Source organism: Diabrotica virgifera, chromosome 6 (genome assembly GCF_917563875.1).
Source record: "Diabrotica virgifera virgifera chromosome 6, PGI_DIABVI_V3a".
NCBI classification, from domain to species: domain Eukaryota; kingdom Metazoa; phylum Arthropoda; class Insecta; order Coleoptera; family Chrysomelidae; genus Diabrotica; species Diabrotica virgifera.
In genome coordinates, this window is record NC_065448.1 from 156,092,824 (window position 1) to 156,117,956 (window position 25,133).

At 34.2% G+C, this 25,133-nt stretch overlaps 1 protein-coding gene across 1 annotated transcript in view; it reads right to left on the reverse strand.

Moving 5' to 3' along the window:
- Positions 1-5,036: 5,036 nt before the first annotated feature.
- Positions 5,037-25,133, reverse strand: part of LOC114331867 (ankyrin repeat domain-containing protein 12) — a 140,882-nt gene continuing 120,785 nt past the window's right edge. Inside the window, exons 6-8 of the mRNA XM_050653291.1 lie at positions 21,730-24,140; positions 13,653-13,996; positions 5,037-7,860 (exon numbers count right to left, since the gene is read on the reverse strand). Of these exons, the coding sequence (XP_050509248.1) occupies positions 7,574-7,860; positions 13,653-13,996; positions 21,730-24,140 (3,042 nt within the window). The 3' untranslated portion in view covers positions 5,037-7,573. The remainder of the gene's footprint in view (positions 7,861-13,652; positions 13,997-21,729; positions 24,141-25,133) is intronic.

Here is a 25,133-nt window from a genome sequence, read left to right on the forward strand (position 1 = left end):
TAGAGTAGCCGTAAATATGTTTTTGTTGCTTCCCCCACAAATGGAAGATGATGAAGACAATTTATATGACTTATGATATTATCTTGTAGCTGTAAAAAGTTTACATGATAAACAAAAACTACAGTTAATTTTGGATGCAGACGCCAAGAGTTAGTTGAAAACAAGTCACAGATTGAGTAAAATAAAATTGCTGTTCCCCAGTGTTATCCAAAGTTATTTTTCTCTTTTGTTATTAATTGTCAAGATTTCTACGCGTATGTTAATCATAAACATACATGTTTGCTCAAAAATTGACGATTGAGAGCCCTCATAATAAAGGAGCTTTTAGAAAATTGCTCACAAAATACAATATGTTACAATTTTGGTCTTATAAAAAAGTGTTGTAAATGTAAATAATTCCAACAAAGTAACTAAACAAACAAGCCGCGAGGATTCTTCTTTGAAGCAAATAATTACAAAAAGAACATAACAACCAAGAAGCATTTCTGTTACTATCTACTTTCCAGGCAACCAAACGACGTTTTTATAACGTAGATAACACGTCATAAAAATGACCAATTGACGTGTTTCTATGACGTAGTACTGACGTTGAAAATCACGTGTATTTGTCTCATCGATTTGACGTCATAATTGTGACGATTTTAAAACGTAATCGTATCTACGTTTTTTTCACGTCGGTAAAATCACGTCTTTAATACTTTCAAAAAGTGACCTCTTTCAGATGTTTCAAAATAGTATAAATAGTATAATAGATACATAACATGAAACCTATAGGCCTACGTCCCATGTGTCGAAGGTATAAGTGCTACCACTTGTTTAAGATCGCTTGTGCGCTAGGCTAGAAGCAACATTGATTGTACCAGCCCTCACATTATAGAATTTTCACTAGTTATATAATACACTATACCTACTTCCATCTATCCAATATATATACCTACTTATACTGTGTCAAATCTGAAACAACTAAAAATATGAAACATAAATAAAAAAAAAACAAAAAATATGAAACTAATAAATAATTTATTAACAAATTATCCAGCATACTTAATATCTTAATTTAACGCTGTCTTAATATCTTCATTTAACGCTTAATTAAAAACAAACTAACATAACCTCAGATAGTTGTCAAGAAGAATTACTGCATTAAACTAACTCACTGAGCAAAAACGCATAAAAATCTCTTAATTTATACCTTTCTTTAACTAAATATATAAATGAAAAGTATTATTTTATCACACAAGACACAAATCGCGTAAACAATAAATGAGAAATTTCTTATAAACATTTAGCGTTACCTATACCTAAACGAAATTGTTTGGAGTCAATACAAACAAGCAAGCTCCTCCCAATTTTGTGACGTCACACTTAGGCTGTCTAAAGTTAAAACGTTTTTTAAACGTAATTTTAACGTCATTATCTTACGTATTTAAAATCACCTACAAAAGACGTCTATTTGACGTACTGTTCAAACACGTGTTATTTTCAACCAAAAACTGACGTTTCCTCAACGTTATATGACGTCACTTGGTTGCCTTATTGATTTTTAGTAGTAGGTATACGTAGAAAATAAAATTACTCATAATATGTACGTATATATTATATATAATCGGTTCATAACATTCTACGACGTCTTCTGATTTCCAATAGCCCTTTTTCTCTATTGTAACACATGTCTTCGTTCAAGCCTCTTTCTCTAATTTCCCTATAAATTCCCTCTATTTAGCTTAACCTAGGTCTTCCTCTTTTCCGCCGCCCTTTTGGTGCCAATGGTAGTACTTGCTTGGGTAATCTGTTGTCTTCCATACGTTGTACGTAGGTGGCCAAACCATCTTAGTTGCTTTGTTTTTATATCGTCAATTATAGTATTATGCTTTACATCCATTATCTCCAATATTCTTGTATTTCTGATTTTATCTATTCGTGATATACCAGCAGCTCTTCGCCAGAAGTCTATTTCAGTTGCTCTGAGCATATTTTTGGATTTTTCTTTAAGTAGCCAAACTTCGCTGCTATATATTATAATGCTCGTAACAATGCTGTCATATGTTATGTTTATTTTCTTTGGAGATACCTTGGTCCCATAGGATTGTGTTCAATAATGCGATAGTTCTCCTTCCTTGTGTGCACCTTTCTTAGACATTCTTGTCCAATGTTCCATCTTGTGTAATTTTAAACCCCAAGTATGCGTATTCCTGACAATGATTAATAGTTATTTCATCCTGCTGTATACCTCCAACGTACATATAATCCGTTTTTTTGTATTCACTTCTAAACCCCAGCATATAGTTTCGAGATTCCGAGAAGATACATAGGACTTCCACGAATTATATCCAACGAATTCTATTTCTCGTCAGTGTTTTGATATTGGATGATGCAGCCCTGATTGCAGAGGATGAGAATGACCTACAAAGACAACTTTATCGATTCTACCAAGCATGTCGACAACTCAACATGAACATATCCACGCAGAAAACAAAATGTATTACCATTGCAAAAGATCCAATTAGATGCAAGGTTGTGGTAGAGGGGAAACCCATAGAACAGCTAAACCAGTTCAAATATCTAGGTGTAGATTGATCAAGTTACCATGAACCAGCCAGAGACCTAAGAGGACAAATAAACAAGGCCGGAGTCATGTCCGGATGTTTGAGAGATGTGATTTGGAATAACCCGTATATGAGAATGGACAGCAAAGTTAGAATTTATAAAACTTGCATCAGACCTGTTATGACCTATGGTATTGAATCAAGAGAAGACACCAATAAAACCAAAAGCATGCTACGAACAGCCAAAATGAAGGCACTAAGAGCAATAGCAGGCAAGACAAGAAGGGATAGAATACGAAACAACTTCATCAGGGAACAATGTGGCGTGCAAGATGTTGTAAGATGGAGTAAGCAAAGACGAAGAGAATGGTTCAGTCAGGTAAAAAGAATGGAGGAGCAAAGACTACCAAGAATTGCGCTAGAAGGAAAACCAGCTGGCAAGCGTCCACCTGAGAGACCACCAAAAAGATGGAGAGATAGCTGGCAGTCTACCTCTCAAGAAATACTTCATCGTCTTTAACAGATCGACAGCTCTACAACAAGTATAAAAAGAGAAGAAGAAGCTTTGACTTCAAACCAGAATTTTCCTATTTCTTTTTCTTCCTCCAGTATTGTAGTTTTCTGTCGGCCTATAGTTATTTTAGGTCTGCCTACTTTCTGTCGGCTTTTAGGATTCCAATCCAGCGCTAACCTGGTAATGTCATCTGTGGTCTACGGAGTGAGTGGCACGGCCATCTCCATTGTCTTCGCTTTATTTGCTTTATGATATTTTCTTGGTTGTTTTGGTTCTATAAATTTTCATTCGAGATTCGATTAAGCCGAAATATAAGAAGGATTTTTCGTAAAGCTCTATTCATCATCATCAGGTCTTTTCATTCCGGATGGAATGTTTGCCGCTCTTACTTGGTGCTCTCTGATTCGCTTATTGCGCTGAATCACTGCACATTCCACTTGTCTGTTGTCAAAATTTGTTGTATGACTTGGCTTTCGTTACAATTTTCTTAGTCCAAAAAGCGACTGCGCATCCGCCAGGAAAAATATTCTAATTCGGATTTTTTGCACAATCTTACTCAAAAAGGACCCCTTTTACAAATTTGCATGTTGCCAGGACCAAAAGTGGGTCAAAAATTTTTAAACGTTTTTTTTTGTTTTTTTCCTAAAATTATTTTTTTTGCATGGAACAAAGTTTTTTTAGATTTTTTGGATCATTCTAAGCAGAAAAGGTCTTTAGTGGCATTTCTCTAAAGTTGATAGTTTTTGACATATAAGCGATTAAAAATTGAAAAATTGCGAAATTGGCCATTTTTAACCCTCAAAAACTATGTGAAAAACTGAAAATTTGAATGTTGCCAAGGTAGGTAGATATTCTTTAAACATCGATTGATGAAATCCCGAAGAGTTTTTTGCAATACAATATTTAAAACTCCTTTGTTTTTTAATTGCTAATCAAGCGTGCGCAACACTATTTTCCACCGACAGTATGGTGCAAATGAAAGGAATAAATTCGTTATTTCGTAAACCGGCGACTTTAAGGAAAAATCCCGAAACAGGTCGATTTTTATTTTTAAGTTATGATATTGTGGCATATATGGTATACTAGTGACGTCATCCATCTGGGCGTGATGACGTAATCGATGATTTGTTTAAATGAGAATAGGGGTGGTGTTCTACCTCATTTGAAAGGTTATTCAATTCTCTATTCAGTAGTATAAACATTTATATAATTATTTTTACAGGGTGTCCTACTTCTTTTTTTGTCAAATAATTTAATTTAATAAAAAAATGTTGGATACCCTGTATAAATAATTGTGTAAATGTTTTTATTACTGAATATAGAATTGAGGAACCTTTCACATGAGCTACCACACGACCCCTATTCTTATTTAAAAAAATCATCGATTACGTCATCACGCCCAGACGGATGACGTCACTAGTATATCATATATGCCACAATATCATAACTTAAAAATAAAAATCGACCTGTTTCGGGTTTTTTCCTTAAAGTCGCTGGTTTACGAAATAACGAATTTATTCCTTTGATTTGCACCATACCGTATACACATGCAAGGTGGAAAATAGTGTCGCGCACCCGTGATTAGAAATTAAAAAAAAAAAGGAGTTTTGAATATTGTATTGCAAAAACTCTTCGGGATTTCATTAATCGATGTTTAAAGAATATCTACTTACCTTGGCAACATTCAAATTTTAAGTTTTTCACATAGTTTTTGAAGGTTAAAAATGGCTGATTTCGCAATTTTTCAATTTTTAATCGCTTATATGTCAAAAAATATCAACTTTAGAGAAAAGTCACTAAAGACCTTTTCAGTTTGGAATGATCCAAAAAACCTAAAAAAACTTTGTTCCGTGCAAAAAAAATAATTTTAGGAAAAAAACAAAAAAAAACCTTTAAAAATGTTTGACCAACTTTTGGTCCTGGCAACATGCAAATTTGTTAAAAGGGGTCCTTTTTTAGTAAGATTGTGCAAAAAATCCGAATCGGAATATTTTTCCTAGCGGATGCGCAGTGGCTTTCTGGACTATCTTCCACTAATTTCGATATGTGCAATGTGCATAGTTCCTTACAGTTTTTCACTTCAAGAATTTTGATATCTCTCATGACTTGGTCCTCCCATCTCTCTTTGGGTCTTCCCCTTGGTCTTTTAGTTTCTGGTTTCTATCTGGTGATCTTCTTAATCAGTAGGTCGTTTTTCCTTCTCTCTATGTGTCCCAGTTATCTCAGTCTCTGCGCTTTAGTAAATCTAACTATATCTTCTCCCTTCATTAGGTCTCTTAGTCCATGGTTCATTCTTCTTCTCATTTCTCCGTTGTCCATTCTTATCGGGCCCATAATCCGTCTGAGGATTTTCCTTTCGAATATTCTCAGTTTTTCTTCATCTTTTTCCGTGAGGCACATTGTCTCAGCTGCGTACGTAACTACTGGTCCGATTGCAACTCTGTATATTTTCAGTTTTGTATTTCTGGATAAGTTCTTGTCCTTCATTAGCCTATGATATCTCCAGTTTCCAATATGTTTTGTTGCCTGCTAGTATTCGCTCCGTTACTTCTTCACTTTTCTTATTTTATCCATTCACTATTACTCCCAAATATTTAAATTGTTGAACTCTTTCAAAAGTGTAGTTTTCTGTTTTGATTTCTCTCGTCCTGTTATCTCCTCTTCTAGAGCAGAGTAGATATTTTGTTTTTCCTTCGTTAATTTCTAGACCTCTTTTCCGTGCTTCCTTTGTCAGGATTGTTACTGCTTCTTTTAATCTTTCCTTATCTCTTCCCATCAGAACTATATCATCTGCATATGCAACTATTTGTGTTGAAGAGTGGTCTATTTAAGCATTTGAGATGTGGCTATATCGGAGAATTCTTAAATCCATGGACTGATCGGGTCACAAATGAGGAGGTCCTTAGAAGAATGGGGAAGAACCGATAGGTACTAACCACCATCAAATCTTGAAAGTTAGAATACTTTGGACACATTATGCGAAATTAATCCAGATATGCCCTCCTACAAGCCATCCTGCAAGGAAAAATATTTGTAAAGCGAGGTCCAGGAAGGAGAAGAACATCCTGGTTAAAGAACCTCAGAACTTGGTTCAACACAACATGTGGGCAGCGTTTCCGCGTTACTGCAGATAAAGTGAAGATTGCCATGATGATCGCCAACATTCGTCACTGATAGGCACGATCAAGAAGAAGAAGAGTGGGCTACAGTTCCTTTCATTTTGTTGGCCTTCTACTGCTATGTTGAATAATGTGGTTGACAGGGAATCGCCTTGTCGCACTCCTGTTTCTATTGCCATTGATTTTCTGCTACCTTCCTCTGTTGTTACTTTAACTCGAGATCCATTCATAGTCATTTTTTAAATCCGATTAACTTTGCTGGTATATCTTGATTTTTCATTTCAATAAATAATTTATTTCTTCCAATACAGTCAAATGCTTGTCTGAAGTCTACGAAGAGGATATGGAGTTATATGTTGTGTTCGTAGCATTTGTGTTGTGTTCGTAGCATTTTTAGATTGTTTGTGTAATTATGTGGATCATATCTGTAGTGGATCTGCCTTCTCTGAATCCTTGTTGGTAGCCTCCAATTTTTTCTGTGAATTGAGTGAGTTTTTGTCTGATGAGGGATGTAAGAATTTTCTACGTTGTACTCAGTAGTGAGTAGAGATATTCCTCTATCGTTGTTACAGTTTGTTACTTCTCCTTTCTTAAATATTGGTATAATTCTGCCTTCTTTCCAATCCTCGGACATTTCTTCTGCTTCCCAAATTCTAACTAGGTTGGTGTTGTCAGTGCCAACCTTGGCGTAGAAGGCTCTTATAACTACTTTTACATCGAATCTTGTAATTTTTTTCAATGTGGCTTCAAGGTATTCGTAGAGAGCCTCTTTTTCTTATTCAGTTGCTTATTCTGTTGGTGCATAACAGCTTCACCTTTCTTAATTTATCCTATTTTTTGCAGTGATTAACGCTCGGAAACTGGCTTACATTATGATTCTACTCCATTTTCATGTCTTCTTTCATCCATTTTACCAGAGTATATCGGCAAGTTGTCTCACTGAGACGTAGTAGATATGTCAAGTTTATATTATTTCTTTACAAATTTGTACAAGGCGTGATATTGAATCATGGTTATTATATTCCAATATCCGATTCTTGTCCGTTTACGTAAGCCAAAGGTCGTTGCAAAGAGTTCGTCCGGATATTCTCTGTATAAATTTCTAAAATCAAGTAATTTAAGGTAGTTAGGTGATTGGCCTCTCGCCACCGCTTCTAATAAGGGAGCTACCAGCTCTAGGGCTCAGACTGGCCTCAGGGATTCCTGAGTTGGGAAACTAGCTCATATAACCTTCAAATAATTAAATGTAATAACTCGACTACTAGATAGCAAAATTACAAGCTTAAGGCACCTTTATTGAATCCAAGGAAGAGTTTCCTGGTTGGAATTTTTATCATTTCAACACTCACAATTTATTTAGAAATTTCCTAAAATAACAATTTATTCTATTACCCCTAATCACTTTTAGAATGCTTATGAGCTGACCCATTGTTATTGTTATTCACATTATCAGCGTCAGAGGGCGCGTCGTGGCCCTTTACCGTAAAAGTGACATAGTACCTCTTGTTCTGATCCAGTTTATTAGTTGGTAAAGAGATGATTTGCTTATCACTTCCGTGCGTTAATTCCAACGTGACAGCCTTCTTTGGGTTAATAGTTGGTAGGAATCCTCCAGTTCCTGGTTTGCATTCTACTGAATTGAAACCTATCTTGGGTATAGAATGATGGTCCATTTTGGGCACTGAAAATTATATGAATACTGTTACTGAACTAAATTCCTGCATGAGTGAAATATAGATAAGTATGATCACTATTTTTATAAGAAACTTATTATGAAAACTGATACTTGTTAATTAAATAAGACTAATGAAAAATAAATAAAAAAGACTTACCCACAAACAATTCAACATTGATTGTAAGTAAGTCTTTTTTATTTATTTCTTTCTACCTAAATTGAAATGGATTAACATAGGCAACATATTTAACATTTGAAATAAAAATGTTTAAGTTTTCTCCACTACTGAAATCCTGCACCAGACCCCTCCGCAGTTTCAGAACCATCTGTATACCAGGTACACCCGTGCAGTCTAGGTTAAGTATTTCTTCTGTCCCATCCCTCTCTTAGGCAAATACCTACTTGGAAAGATACTATATCTGAGTAACATATGGTCACCACATGATACCATATCATCCAATCGGTATCCCAGATTTCATTAATGATGTTACAATGTCATGATTTAACCGATAGGTTCCTAAGTTTTTTTCGCAGCTTATAATATCCGATTCTCGTCTCCCCTCTTATAATATGTGTAAAGGAGGGAGGTACAGCAGGTCCTCCATAGCTTCCATTGGTGTACATTTCATAACCCCTGTGATTCCGAGACAAGCAAGTTTTCTAACCTTGCTTAGTTTGAAGATTGCACTTTTTTGCTGCACCTTTGGCCACCATAACACTGATGTACGTATATTAGGGTGGAGCGAAAAAATGAAAGTTAAAATCTTGTTTCGCAATACCCGCCAAAAGTTGCCTATTGATAAGTAAAAAGCACTTGCAAAATATGAACAAATTCGAACAACTGCTTGGGCCCTCTACCAACGCTTGTTTTTCTCCAAAAATGAAAAAATCGTTTGTTTGAGCAAGGCAAAAAATTTATAATTTGTTTCCTAATTAATTAATTTGCATACTACGCCTATGGAATACATAACTACGATCATTTTCTAAATAGACCCTACGATCGTACCGTTGCCAAGGAAACAACACCGTAGCTAAGTAAGGCGGGAGGGCGGTCTTATTGTTATGATGCAGAATCATCTGATCATCTGATTCTGCCTTCATACGATTTTAATATTCGAACGCGTTACATGGTGTCTGCTATTTGTATTTAGTAAGTACGAAGTGCCACTATTTAACCTATTTTTGGATATTTTGGTGTTTATATTAGACTTTCGTTTCATTATTAATTCACAAGTGACATTTGAAGAATTACATCGATTATCCTGCCTAGAAACAGGTATTATTTTTTTTAATGCTCTGTTTTGCAATATTAGTAGAATATTTTAATTACAGCGTTGGTAATAATGGCTGACGGTGTGACTGGAAGAGTTGTAACCAGAAGTACAAGTGAATGTCCCATTTTTGGTGCCCCTTCAGAACTTAAAAGTACCGTTTTGCCAACTATTGGAGACACTATAAAAGGTTATTTGTATATTAAACATAAATTAATCCATGAACGATCCGGCCAAGAGCCAAGCGTTTCGGAAATATCCAAACAGTTAGGACATCAAATAGAAGAAATTTGGCAAAGAGCTTCGATTCCCACAGTATCACACGAACGCATCCGTCAACTGATTGGTAAGCATTATAATACATATCGTAGCCTTATGAGATATCCACAAAAAAAACGTAATGAAAACTACACCATAAAAGTAAAAACTTTTAAACACGAATCAACGAAGCTGTTTGATATCGCAGCCTGTAAATGCCCAATAATTACTTCTTGTTGTTGTGTCAAGTCACGTAAGGTTCCAACTGAAGAACGGTCTTTCCTTTTGGACCAGAGATCAAATAGAAGAATGGGGATTGGAACTGTCGATATAATTGAGACTAATAAATTAAGAAAGAAACTTGAAAGACAAAAAGCAGAAATCGAACGTGAAGAACGCTTTCGTCAATGGCAAGAAGGGGACTGTAGTCAAAGTGCTAAAATAATGGATGATAGTATTGACGATGGTAATGAGGGTCAATTTATTAACATTGTTGCAGTTCCAGAACTCAAAAAAAGTAGTAATGATACATTCTCTGCAACGGAGCCATCAACATCAGAAGTTGGACAAATGAGGTTCACACTTCCAACACTCTCACGAGTCTGTGACCAATATGGTATTTCTGATAGATGTGCTGCAGCAATTGCTTCAGCAACGTTACAGGACATCGGTATTGTAACAATGGATGATTGTTCTAAAGTTGTTGATAGAAGCAAGGTTCGAAGAGAGCGCCAGAAAACACGTGCTTTACTCAAAAATTTGCAAACTGGAAGTGGAGGAGGCTTGAAAAGTATATTTTTTGATGGCAGAAAAGACAAAACGCTCTCACAGGAAATAGTTGGCGACAGATATCATAAAAGAACGATCAGCGAAGAACATATATCTATGATAGAAGAACCAAATTCTCTTTATTTGGGCCATGTGACGCCGAGTTCTGGAACTGGGAAGCACATAGCGACAGCAATCTATGATTTTTGTATTAAAAATGGATTAAACTTCAACGAAGTTTTAGCTGTTGGTTGTGATGGTACAGCCACAAATACCGGAAGAAAAAACGGTGTTATTGCGAATTTACAGAATAAATTGGGACGTCCTTTGCAATGGTTAATCTGCCTACTGCATGCGAATGAGCTGCCTCTGCGTCACTTATTCGCATTCCTTGATGGTGCAACAAGCGGTCCTCGTGAGTATTCGGGACCTATAGGTAAATTGCTTGAAAACTGCGAGGCACTGCCGCCTGTACAATTTGAGGCAATTACTTGCATTGTGCCCGAATTGGAATATAGTGATCTGAGTACCGACCAGAAATACATGTACGAAATATGTCTTGCAATTTCGGCTGGTCAGTGCTCCTTAAATCTAAGTACTCGCAATCCAGGAAAACTATCACACGCTAGATGGCTTACAGCCGCAAACAGAATGCAACCGAAAGTCCATCTGCAAATTTAAAAATTCTGGCTGAGTAGGGGAAGTATGCCTAAGACGGCATACTGGCTGAGATGGCATATCACGCGTTTTTCGTAAACTATTCCAAATTTGGTGCCTAGTGTGACAGTTTTCAATTCCTCAAGTTAAAATTTGTCAACATTGTTGAATTTATGCATGTTAGTTTTATTTTGACAGCAGTAGCCTTTGGAATGTTAATTAAGTAGGACAAAATATTTATTGACTTTTTTTGTATCACATTATAATTCGCGAGTCTTTACACCTGAGTTAATTTTTTAAATTTTGTGATGTTCTTTTACCTTATGCCTATCACGCCTGTATCGATTTATATCTTAAAAATACGCTTAAGAAAAATTAGGTTAAAAAAACGGTATGATTGCAATGTTGCCTGAGATGGCATAGTAAGCATGTGGATTAGATGGCATAGGTATGCCATCTGACCCTTATGCGTTTTTACACTGCATTAATTTTGTTATATGATTGAAGTTTATCGTTACAGTTATGAGTCGTTTTAAGAGGAATTCGAACCGACAAAATCGACTCCGTCGATGTTGGGACAAGTGACGAGGAAGATGCTGCTTGCATTTTTTGTAATGGCCTCGTTTCATTATCTCGTTCTCGAGAAACCTGACTAAGATACCAAATTTGTGGCAAGTGGTCATATTCCGAATGTGCCGGTGTACCCAAGACTACAAAAAAAATTTATTTGTGACTTATGTCGAGATTAGTGCCTTTATTTCAAGGGTATGCCATCTTACCCACATGTATGTGGGTGAGATGGCACATGTAATACTTTACAATTTATTTTTTCAGAAAAAAACTATAATATGTAGGTTGTTAAAAAATAATATTATATTTATGTAAATGGTCCTAGCACTGACTTTGATTTTTATTACATGTCTAACTCTATCGTTTATCGATTACAAAACATTTAAAAAAAGTATGCCGTCTCAGGTATTTCTCCCCTACATAGTAAAGGTATGTGCCCCAGTTTGGTTCCAGATAAAGAAAGAACCTTCGTGCGCGAATGGAGCAAGGCATATATTTAAGATAATATCATCATCTCGTTATTTAAGTGATGATCTTAAAAATATTATTGATCCTGTCATTCAACGGAATGCTTATTATTGCCACCCCGAAAACGTGCTATTAGCCATGCTAACTGATGAACGAAGGTATATCAGAGAACTAGCTTTGCGTAGAATTTTGAGAGCTAGAGAAATGGTCTCTGTTCCCACAGAAGTCAGAGAATTCCATATTCCACAACTGAACTTCCATGTCTTAGACTACATTGATGTTATCAACTGGCAGACGTGTGAAGTAACCCCACCTCCAATTTTAGCTGGCGTTTTGAATCAAACACTCCAACAATGCATCAATAATACCGAGGCAGATTTGGACTTCGTTCAGTTCCCCTGTCATACTCAGGCAGTGGAACGGTGTGTTAAGATGGTGACTGAGGCGTCTATGTCGGTGATTGGTGAATCGGCTAGGGATGGCTTCATAAGAGCAAAAATTAAATCTAGGAGCATCATGCCCTCGTTCGAAACGAAAAAAGATTATAAGGTGATGTAGTGATTGAATGGTGGCTATAACTGACTATAATGGCTATTACAGCTCTTTATTTAAAAAGTATTATTGTTCAAATGTCCGTCTCTGCTGTGTTTGTATGGTTTTTTAGTATAATAATAAATCCTTTTTCTACTTTACTTTTTATCTTATATGACATATATTATGTAATAGTTCCAAATTGAAACTTTGGAAACATATTAAATGCCCTAATACCATTTCAACGGGCGGTAGAGGGCCAAATATGTTAAATATTTCAAAACATCATTTACCTTTTATTTTTAGGATAATATAAGGTAACTTTTTGCGGGTATGGCAAAGTGAAATTTTGAAAAAAAAAATTATTACTCCTTTAAGGGATGGTAGAGGGCCCAAGATGTTAAAATAATTCAAAACATCATTTACCTTTTATTTTTAGGATATTATAGGGCAACTTTTTGCGGGTATTGCAAAGTGAAATTTTGAAAAAAAAATTATTACCCCTTTAAGGGATGGTAGAGGGCCAAAGATGTTAAAATAATTAAAAACATCATTTACCTTTTATTTTTAGGATATTATAAGTCAACTTTTTGCGGGTATTGCAAAATGAAATTTTGAAAAAAAAATATATATCTCATTTTCACTCCACCCTAACGTATATATATAATTGTTGGTTTTACCACCATGTTTAAATCCAATATACATGTCTGGTTTTGAACTCCACATTTTTCAAGGAAGCATTTGGCTACTATTCTGGTTACCGCTTCCTTGTTATTTGTTTTATCTGCTGAGTATTCGTCGAATATAATATGGTCCCAAGATAAGCGCTACATTTGAAGTACATTCTGTAACTACAGTCAGAACCTGTTGCATTTTATCTCTGATTGTGCCACTTAACTTGGCTGATTTTGTGGGTTAAGATAACAAGATCATCCGCATACACCAAGACATGATACTTGTCGTTGCTGATTCTACCTAGCATCCCATCCATGACAGTTTCTGGCTACTTGTACTAACACTGTATCCCCCAGTAATGTGACGCATATTACGCGATTCCTTAGCATGCAGTCTATCGTTTACAGCTTGCTTCATCTATTCTTTTTAGACAAATTGCCCTCGTGATTGTTTCATAGCATGTGTTGTCGAGCGCTTCCTCTTTATCGAGAAATGCACCCAACGTCACCCCTTGGTTTCTCAGAACGTACTCCCTCTGTACGAGATGCAATACCATTTCGCTAAAGATAAAACTTTGGTATGAAAATCACAAATACTTACAATAAGCTGCACAAGGAACACCAGTATAGGCATGTGCAGCATGCATACATCTGTTCGTACTTTTCGTACATAACAAAGGATTGACTGGCGTTTCGGGTAATCCTCTCATATATTCAGCACCATTTCGTTGCAACTTCCTCAATGCTTCGTACAGAAACTTCTCAAAACTCTTGAACGTATAGTCTTCAGTAATATATCGACCCACACCAACCGTGGATGCGCAGGATTTGTGGTACGCATCGATAGCTCTTTTAACGAGAACAGCTTCGTTGTGTTGGCCAGCTCGTATTTGGTGACGCTTTAGCTCTAGAAGTTGTTGGAATATCTTCCTTTCCAGGTGATATCTAAAAAAAATTAAAATGGTAAAAATTAAGTGCGAGTTATTACAGCTGATTATGAAGGGTAAAATCAAAGGAAAAAGGGGTCCTGGTAGAGGACAAATACCCTGGCTAAAAAACATTCGCGACTGGACCGGGTTAAACACACAGACGCTTTTCAGAAAAGCAGAAGACGAGTAGAGAAGAATTTGCAATAGTTATAACTAACCAACCTTTGTTAGTGGAGTCGCCACTAGAAGAAGAAGAAGAAAGAAATTAAGGGTTTAAACATATTTATAGTGATAAAAATCCCATTTGTATTGGCCTTTTTTAATTATTCTACTTTTTGTGCACTTTTGTAATTCAAAAACTGTTTTATTAAATTTTTTTAAACAGACTAAATTTAAACTGAACCGATATTATCAAATCGTTTTTAGTTTGTGACCGTAATACGAAATTAAAACTTAAACAAAAACAAACTTAAAATAATCTGCTATGCAGACGGTGCAATACTAATCTCCCAAAGTCAAGATTATTTGCAACATACATATACTGTACCAATTTAATATAACCACCAGAAAATTGAACATGTCAATTTCCCTAAAAAACACAAAATGCATGGTTATAACAAATCTATAAACCCATTTACGGCCAAAGGTGCGTAAATGCAACCTTTATTGTTAATTTTTTTTGGTACGAGGATAATTTTTTTTAATATTTTCTTTTTGTTTAATTAACATCTCAATAGATTGAGGTATATAGTAACATTTTTCTTTTAACAAAAATATTACTTTTTAAATATTTTAAGACTATTATAATTTTACATAATTTAATGATTTATACACGTCTTAATACACAATTTTTTTCTGAAACTAATTATAAGCAGAATTCATATTTTGTATGCAATAGTTATAAATATATGTTGAAATTTTTATTATTCCAAAACTTTTTCACTTATTCGTAAAAATAATGCCTATAATTGCATGTTTATACGATGGGTGCGTATACGCACCTTTAGGCGAAAGCACACTATATTTTTTTCGTTAGACGTCATTACGCTTCATGTAATATGTACGAGTGCTGTAAACGTCATATTTGTTTTCTTTTTAACTTGAATCACTTTCACAGTTTCCTTGTGTTTATTTGTTTTACATTCCAGATAAATTAAAATGAGGTAAGCTAAATTATTATCATGTTGATGCGTGTATAGTAGTGCATTTTTGAAGTTATACTTCTTTACGATCGAGAGTGAAATTTTATAATACCGGGCGCATGCGCACACAGACAGTATGTAGTTCGTTGCTAATCTTTCAAGATATCTATGTATCAGCGCTGTCAGCGCAAATAAGTCATTAAAAGTATTCAAATACAAATTTTTGTATACTTTACTTGGTCTATTAAATTTGTCAGTATGTATGAGAAATCTTGTAACCTGTCAAAGCTAAGGGAGTATAGCTCAGTGGGAGAGCGTGTGACCGCAGATCGAGAGGTCCCGGGTTCAAATCCCGGATGATTCATATTCTTTTTTTTTACTTTTTGGAATAGTTTTAATAAAAAAATTTTAAAAGTGGTAGGTAAGGAAGTGAGTTTAATATTTAAATAAAATACAAATAACCTGTTAGGTATATTTATTTCTTTGAAATTATTTAATAGAAATATAACTTCTTACGTGCGTACAAAGTACACACTCATTCTTTTTTTTTTGTATCTTTTAGATTTCTTTTAAATTCGTGAAATATGAAATTAAGAGGGCACTAACGACTAACGGGTTAATGGCTTTGTTAGAAGACGACTCAGATTGTAAAAATGCTGACTCACTTGATGTGGTTTATGTGCCATGAGAAACAGATGAAATTTTCGATGTAGAAAATTGTTGATTGATCATTTAGTGTGACCAACTCCAATTCAGTCGAATCCGGGACAATGCTGAAAAAAATACCTAAAATCCGGGACTTTTGAATGAAAATCGGGCCATTTGTTATTTTTTTAAATATAGGACTCTAATAGCATCATTCTATTGGTTATTTAACATTTTTATGTTGACAATGATATTTTTGATGGGCTTAATCAAATGATACGCCCAAACACCTTCCCGAGCTGCTGTCTCTAAATCAATGCTCGATGAAGCTGTTGGCTTGAAAAATTGAGTCAATTTTTTGCTGCTGGACGCGGAGCAGATACCTCTTCGGTGTTTTTCACTTTTGATGACTTAGTATATCCGCTCTACCACTGTGGGCGATCGAAAATTCCGATCCACAAGTATCACACTTCATGTCACTGTTAGAGTTACTTTTTTTTTCAAAAATAGAAATTCTTCTTACAATATTTTATTGAAAGTGCAATATCGTTTTCTGCTTTTACTTTCTTGTGTTGGTTCCATATTCATATTAACAATAATAATATATTGGAATGAAAAAGTCAGGTCAAAAACAATAATTCCGAGATGGTCATTAATCGATTTTCGGATTTAAACTGATTCTGATTACTGTACTGACAATAAAATAAATGTTTAGATAAAAAAATCATATTGCAACGCAGCAGATTTGAATTTGGCTCAAAGCATGCAACGGTTTGGAAATTAATCATATTTCGCGAACGAACTCAAGAGGTTTATCTACTTAAAGTGGTTGACAAAACCGAAAAAAAGATGCATCAGCAATCATTACATAGTACATCGTTCGATGCGGCATGCGTGCCTAGGCATGATTCATTGTGACATGAATTATTATTGTTTTTGAAGGGTCTTTTCGGAAGACGATAATTAAAACACACAAATAAAAAAAATTCCAGTTTTCGTTTTCTTTCATAGAACTATTAAAATTTATACCACGATAAAAATTTTTTTTTCGTCTCAACAATGTAAATTCTTAGAATAAAAACGAAAATATACATTTTTACCAAAAAGTTGAAAATTCGGATGGCCCAGAAGCCTTGTCCGGGACGCCGGGACACAACTTTCGTAATTCGGGCCATGTCCCGGATTTTTCGGGCTAGTTGGTCACACTAAATCATTGATGATAATATTGTTGGTGAAGAAGGAATAAAAACTAATATTGCAGGTACATATAAAATGCAAGTTCTGGCGATTCTGATTTTGATATTAGTCTGAACCACAGATCCAAACGTCCAAAGAAAGAACCAGGCAAAAATAGTAAATCCAAATTTGTCCAAAGTTAGGTAAAACCAGATACTGCTTCGTACTCAGCAGTAATTCAACATCAGTTTCATCGATATTTAGAAAATATAAAAGCTAAAAATGGAGGCAAGTCACCTATTGAAGTTTTTTCACTCATTTTGATAGAGAAGTAGTTGGGAGCATTCGATATTTTACAAAAAATATTTATGCGTCGCAGAATAACCGTCAGGATCTTAAAATGAATAAGATAGATTTAAATAAATTGATGGGCATATGTATATTATCTGGTTATTACACTCTGCCTTAAGTTGATATGTATTGGTCAAAGGATGAGGATAAAGAAGCATGAGCATTATAAAAGAAAGCATGAGCCGACATAGATGGAAAATTTTTTAAGTTGAGAATGATTCTAAAATTTCCCAACTGGAGTTTCTTTCGAGATTGGTTCTTAACTTACAAAAATATAGTGGACATGCAGAGAATAGTGAAGAAAGCGTATCAGTGTCAAACTCAGTAAATGGACGTTAATCAAAATTTGCTTTACCAGATGAAACTAGGTTCGACAATATTTAGTCCAGAGAAATAAGGTTTTTCTCGTGACACATCCCCCTCCAGGCCGAAACCAAATTTTTTGAGTAGTATGGACATCTATATTATTAACCTATATGTTTCCTGCAGCCGATTTTGATGATATACATAGTTATAAACAAATGAAGATCGAAAAACGGTAAATTATCGCTTTTTTCGTCTATTACCAAAAAGTTAAGCACTTTAAACAAATTTGAGAGTAAGAAACTCATAAATCGTATAAAAAACTTCAATATGGCATTCGCTGAATATGTCCAACCTTATTGGTTGCTTAGAAAATTGCAAAATAAATCATAAATATTGAGTTTTTATAAATATTCATAACTTCGGTAAAAATTAACTTAGAATCTTCTTATTACGCGGAATGCCGAGACTTCTTGTACTTAAATTATATTTTAAATTTCAAAGCAATTGGTCAAATAGTTTAAAAGTTATTTAATTTATTTTTCCCAAATTCATTTTTTTTGCAACACTATGTCAGAAAATTATGAGGTTACAATAATACTTCGGACAGTTTATGAAAGAAGAACATTTATAATATTACCTTAATTAAAAATAAATGACAAAAAATAATTTTAAACAGTGTAAAATTATTTTGCAAAAACATGTCCATTTTTTGCTTACTTATAAACAATTAGAATAACTTTTTAGCCGTTACCCGTAGAAAAATTATTTTTTCATATTTAGAAAGACTGAATTTTTATACACATTTAGAAAGAAAAACAACTGTTCTAGGACATTTAGGAACAAAGTTAGCCCCCCCATTTTTTTAATTCACATGTTTTTGCAAAATTATTTTGCAATATCTATAATTATTTTTTGTTATTTTTTTTAAATTAAATTAATACTGTAAATTTTCTTCTTTCATAAACTATCCAAAATATTACTGTAACTTCATCATTTTCTGACTTACAGTGTTGCAAAAAAAATTAATTTTGGATAAACAAATTAAATAACTTTTAAACTGTTTGACCAATTGCTTTGGAATTTAGGGTATAATTTAAGCACCATAAGTCTCAGCATTCCATGTAATAAGAAGATTCTAAGTTAATTTTTACATAAGTTATGAATATTTATAAAAACTCAAAATTTATGATTTTTTTGGCAATTTTCTAAGTAACCAATAAGGATAGACATATTCAGCGAACGCCATATTGAAGTTTTTTATATGGTTTATGAGTTTATTACTCTCAAATTTGTTTAAAATGCCCAATTTTTTAGTAAGAGACGAAAAGAGCGAAAATTTACCGTTTTTTGATCTTCATTTGTTTATAACTATGTATATCATCAAAATCGGCTGCAGGAAACATATAGGTTATTATTATAGATGACCATATTACTCGAAAAATTTGGTTTCAGCCTGGAGGGGGATGTGTCACCAACACGATATTTTTTTTCCTTATTTCTCTGAACTAATTGGCCATATTATAAAAAAGACGATAATAGCGCAAGAAAAAAATGTAGGATATATAAAAGTAATACTATTTATTTAAGTAAAAAGTGTATAGTGCATCTACACCCCAAGTGTTTCTAAAATTTGTATCTTAAAATTTAATTTACATTTAAGATACAATATGTTACTTTATTAAAAATTGTACCCGTATTCGGCCAAAGGTGGGTATACGTACCCATCTGTTTTTCCTTTCTTGAGAAAAAAAAATTTTTTTGGTTGTAAATTAGTCTTAATTTATGTGTTTTTAATCCATTCTAATAAATAAGTTGTCAAATTTCTCTTTGTTTATTGCCACGGCCTAGGGATGGCGGTTTTTGACAAAACACCGGTTTTCGGTTATACCGGTTTTTTTTGCTTACGGTTTAACTTGGCGGTTATAACCGGCCACAAAAAACCGGTTTTTGGAAAAACCGGTTTTTGGTTTTTTTAATGCAATAGGTTACAAAGTTACATTTACAATGCACTTTAGTTTGCGATACTCCATTCGACTCGATATCAATATGATCAAAATTAGTACTATCGAAAGAACATCAATATCAATATACCTAAATAAAACACAATTTTTAATAAAACCATTTTATTCTATTAATTAATATATTTATTTATTATTTTATTATTATTATATATTTATTGATTATTATTAAATATAATATAGCGTAAGATTAATATATACATTGGATCGAAATAAAATTTGATTTGTGTGAATACTAAAGATTTCTGAATTTCAGTAGTCAGATGTAGAGAACAGTAAAAAAAAAATATTATTATCCTACTGCTCAACAGAGAGCGCTGAAATAATTCAGGTTCTATCGTCATTGAATATATTATGAGAGTAGAATATAATATGCAATTATTGTATTCAATTAATGATGCAAAGTTAATTTACCGTTTAAAAATAAAATCCTCTAAAATACCCACCAATTTTCCTCTCCTCCCAAATCCAAAAAAATCCCCAACCATTTCAACTTATAAAAAATTTCCGAGACTCTTTGAAATGGGATTTAAAAAAAATAATATCAACATAAATATTTTACTTAAAAATAAATTGGATAATGCAATTTATCTTTTATTTTTACTACCATCAAAAAAAATTTATCATGTATTACTTTTAACACGTTTGTATATTTGTAGAATAGGTACATTTTAACTCATTTAATAATTCTTGGAGATTCATAGTCAGAGTAATTCGATATTCATAGTCAGAGCATTATTTTTGGTAATCAGAAAAAGTCATTCACCCACTTTCAATGTCAAGAGTTAAGTGTGAAAAAAAGATGATGTTTGCCTCTAATTCAACCAGATCACTTCTTATGTAAATATTATGAGTACAAATACCCTTTCAAGGAAATATTATAATAAAACTTATAAATTGTTTCTGGCTGATGTGAGATTGCACTTTCAGTTTGCTTCAGTATTTATAAAATAAAATAAAATTTGAATTATGGTTTTGTTTGGAATAATTACTTGAGAATAATAATTATGATTGGGATCCAAAATAATACCTAACCTAATCCTAATCACCGTAAAAACCTAATAACCGGTTTCTACTTTAAAAAGAAAAACCGGTTATAACCGGGACAAAAAAACAACCGGTAAAACCGGTTATTGCGAAGTAAAAAAACCGGTTTTAGGTTTAAACCGGTAGGTTTTTCCCATCCCTACCACGGCCGTTAATGGGTTAAGATGTAAATTGGAGCTGGAGGGTCAAATAATAGAACAAGTAATGAAGATTAAATATCTGGGTATTACACTATTTAGCTACGCAAAACTCGAACAGGAAGTGGAAGATCAGGTGAATAGAACCAGCAGAGCCGCAGATTGCCTGAATGACAAAATATGGAAAAATAAAAAAATCAGAAAAGAAATGAGAGGCAGAATTTACAAAACAGTCATCAGAATAATAATAACATACGCGGCAGAAACACAACCTGACACAGAGCAAAAAGATTGCTCGAAACATCGGAGAAGACAACCCTTCGGACAAAAATAAATGGTAAGACACTATGGGACCGAGCTAGAAGTACAGATATACGACAAAAATCCAAGGTAGACAACATTAATAACTGGGTAAGAAACAGAAGAGTAGAATGGAATGACCACATAAGCCGAATGACAACAGTAGGACGGCGAGAGACGCAGACGGTTCCCAAATGCAAACGAAAACGATGGAATGACAACTTACTGGAGTTATGTCTATACAAAAAGAACAAGAAGATGATAATTTTTAAGTGTCAGTGCGCTTTTGTAACAGTAAAAAATAAATATAAATTCTAAGTACATGAAAATAAGGAGCATTGTAGATGTAGAAACTCTTGAGCAGGAAAAACATTTTAGACAAATTAACTACTCCTTTAAATTCGACCTTACTATTAGCTACGCTTACTCATTTGCTGTAGACAGAAAATAATATAAAAAGTTAGTAACTAGCATACAACACAATATAATTGTCAAGTCTCCACCAATTTAGTGATCAACACATGAAGATCAGCAAGATTTCTACCGCAATTACCATAACCTGAATAACATCCCAATATAGCTCAGATATAACCCAGTGCAGATATAAAAGAACATAATAATACTTACCTTCTAATATTAGTTTGAATATTCTGCGTGACCGAAATCATATTGACACCTCTCTCTGTCATATTCTTCCATTTTGGTACTCTAGTACTTCTTGGGCTAGGTTCAAATCCTGAGTCTATCAAGTTGCTGCTTTCGTAATCACTTCCAGCACTTCGAGCCTCTCGTGTTTTTGATCGCCTTTTTACAAATCTCTTGCTTTTAGTAATATTCCGCTTTTCGTCTTCTAAATCGGAAATACTGTCTCTGTCTTTATCACTCAACATAGAAGTAAGCAAGGGAGCTGACATGTTAGAATCACATCTCATTGGCTCCCTCATCATATGACGTTCGTCTCTGATGTTTGGTAATGATGGAATTCGAGTGTCTAAATTAGTTTCTCTATAAGATTGATTCAAATGCCTATCACTTTTAGATAGATTACTCTTAAACAACGGAATTTTGCTTCGCTTTGTCATATCTTTTTTAGCTTTATTTTCAAGAGACTTGGATCTAGGTTCCTCTACAGAGAGATCTCTTTTGGGTCTAGGCTTTCGTCTTTTAGTATCATCTATTTCATCCAATTCTTTGTCAGTTAAAATTCGAAAACTTTTATGAGATCTCTCAGGAAATTCCTCATCTTCTGAATAGCTTGACACATCACTTAAATGCTTACTATCTTCTTCTTGTTTGTGTTTTCTTGGTTTAGGTACTTTAGATTGAGTTTCACTCTTCTCAATTTTTCTACTCCTAGCTTTAACTTCAGTAACAGTTTTATCTTTAAGTTTTTTCTTTTGATCTGTTTTTCCGTTCTTTTCCAAACTTGTTTCTTCAGGTTTAGAGGCATGCTCGTCATGTTTCTTCTTAGATTCTTTTAGAATATCTTTCTGCTCTGAGGAAGCATGTATTTCATCTGATTCACTAGGCTGTGGTACGGTTTCATCTAATTTATTTACTGGAAATGTCTGTTCGTTAACTTTAATTTGTTTTTCAATCTCAGTTGATTCTTTTTCGTGAACAGTTTCAAGTGCATCTGTTGATATTACTTCTTGTTTTTCTTGTTTACTTGAGCCTTGAATACCTGTCTGATCAGGTACTACTTGTAATGGAAGATCTGTTTGGCCATTTTGAGCTGCATTTTTATTAATATCTGTATCACCTTCAGCTGTTTTACTAATTTGTTGACTGCCACCCTCGGTTTCGTCTACTTGTGGTGCAAAATCTCCAGAAGGTGGTTGAGATTCATCTTCTATCTTTATAATACTTTGGGTTACCTCGATTTCTTGTGGTAATTCCAAATCTTTGTTTTTTATGCCTGTCCCTTCTTTTTGTTCACTATCTATCGGAGTAACATCCGACTTTTCAACTTGTTCGCTAACTTCTTTCTTTTCCTCCTGTTCAGTCGTATCTACAATTTTTTCTTCCATTTTTGCTATTTCAATATCAGTATCTTTTCTTGGAGTTTCTACTAAAATGCTAACATTGGAAGTTATTTGAGTAATTGGCTGTGGTGCTTCTTTTTCTGCTTGTGACGAGACTTGAGGTTGTGGATGTACAGAAGCTTCAACAATTATTTCCTTTTTCGGTTCTTCCACATCTTCACTCGTATATGACATCAACGAATGTCGATCTTGCGTTGGACCTGATAATTGTTTTTGCTCTTCAGAGTTATCTTTTTCGGGTGGCGAAGATTCAGTTTGAGCCACTGTTTTTTTACCTTCTTTTGCAGTATCAATTCCTTCTTCAGAGGTGCTCGTACTATGATCTATTTTAGAAACACTGGCTTGACTTGATATACTGATCATGGTTTCTTTATTTAATGATGATTGGGCAGATTTATCTCGAAGTCTACTATACTTAGCGCTTCTAGGTCTTCGATCCTTTTCTGCAAATTTAGCGGATGTTTGCGTTTGAACTGATTCTTTATCCAAAACAATTTCTCCACTTTGAGAAATGTTTACTTCAGTTTTTCCATTAATGGTAATCTCGTTGCTATAGTCTATTCTACTAGGTGTTCTTTTTCGGTCTTCACTTTTTGAGGTAGCTGGTTTATCGGTAGACTTTTGTCGTGAAAGTTTTGCTTTTTCTGACTCACTTCCAGATACAGATACTTTTTTCTTTTCCTGCCTACTATGAGGAACCCTTTTTCTAACTGTCTTAGCTTCAGTTTTACTACCACCAGCTCGTTCCCTTTCACTTTCAGATGAGGTATCACCATAAAAAGTAACATCGTCCCTAATTTGCAGGTTTAACGCACTATTCACTTGTGATTTAGTGGGATCGCTAAGTCTGCTCGCTGGTACTCCTCCATGAAGCTGTAGATATTTGGCAGTTGATCTGTAACCTCGTTGTAGGGCGCAGTCTAGGGGTGTCATAAAAACGTTTTTGGAAGTTCGTAGAACTGGGTTGATTTGGGCACCGGCATCCAGCAAAATCTAAAACAAAGAGATTGTTAGTTATGCTCTTAGATTTAGACAGTCTAATATAATTACATTACTAGAAATAACGATATTGTTGCTGACGCTCGTACGGATATATCCAGTAGCATCATCAATAGTTTCTTGGAAATAGGTCATTGCATCTTCAATGTTTGTGTTTTTGAATTTACCATTTTTAAATTTGTTTGATTTGGTATACTGTATACAAATAAATTGAGACATATTGGTAATAGCATTGTAGAGTAACATAAAATACAGGACAAAAATTGTTGATATTTGAAAACGTATCACACAGTTGAGTTGGATATGGGCATGTCACATAACACGAATAACCGACAACCGTTAGACAAGAAGACTGATAATATGAAGAGCTGAAAAGGTCAAAAGAAGTAGAGGTAGACCACCACTTTATAGAGAGGATAACAAGCAACTGGATAAACAACGCTCAACCTCAATAGGGTCTATCGAGATGGTCATCATCTCAGTTGGTCTGTGTCTTTTGAACTGGCAAGAACCAGGCGCTCCAATCGAGCAAGGAACCATGTTGCCTTTTAAGTACTGCGACAAAATCCATTAACACCGACTTATGCCCGATTTCACCAACGATACCTAAATATTTAAGAATTACCTAAGTGGGTTTAGGTACTTCCTAACTCTAAAACGGATTTCACCATACGATAAGAATTACCTAAACCGCTTAAGCATTACCTTACGTTAGGGCACGGATTTCGATCTCCCTAAACTTTAGGTATTACTTATCGTTGACAGTCAGGTTATATTTATACAATTTTGACTAATGTACTTGTGACGTTTGTCAATAATTTGCTTTTTACCTTAATTTTTCTGTTATGATGTAATATTAGGTATATTAGTTGTAATTTTGTATTTTCTTTTATATTATTAATATAATATGTGTTGGAAAATATAGAAAATCCTTTGGAGTTTTTTACAAGTCTATTGACAAAATTATGTAGTCTACCTACTACCTAA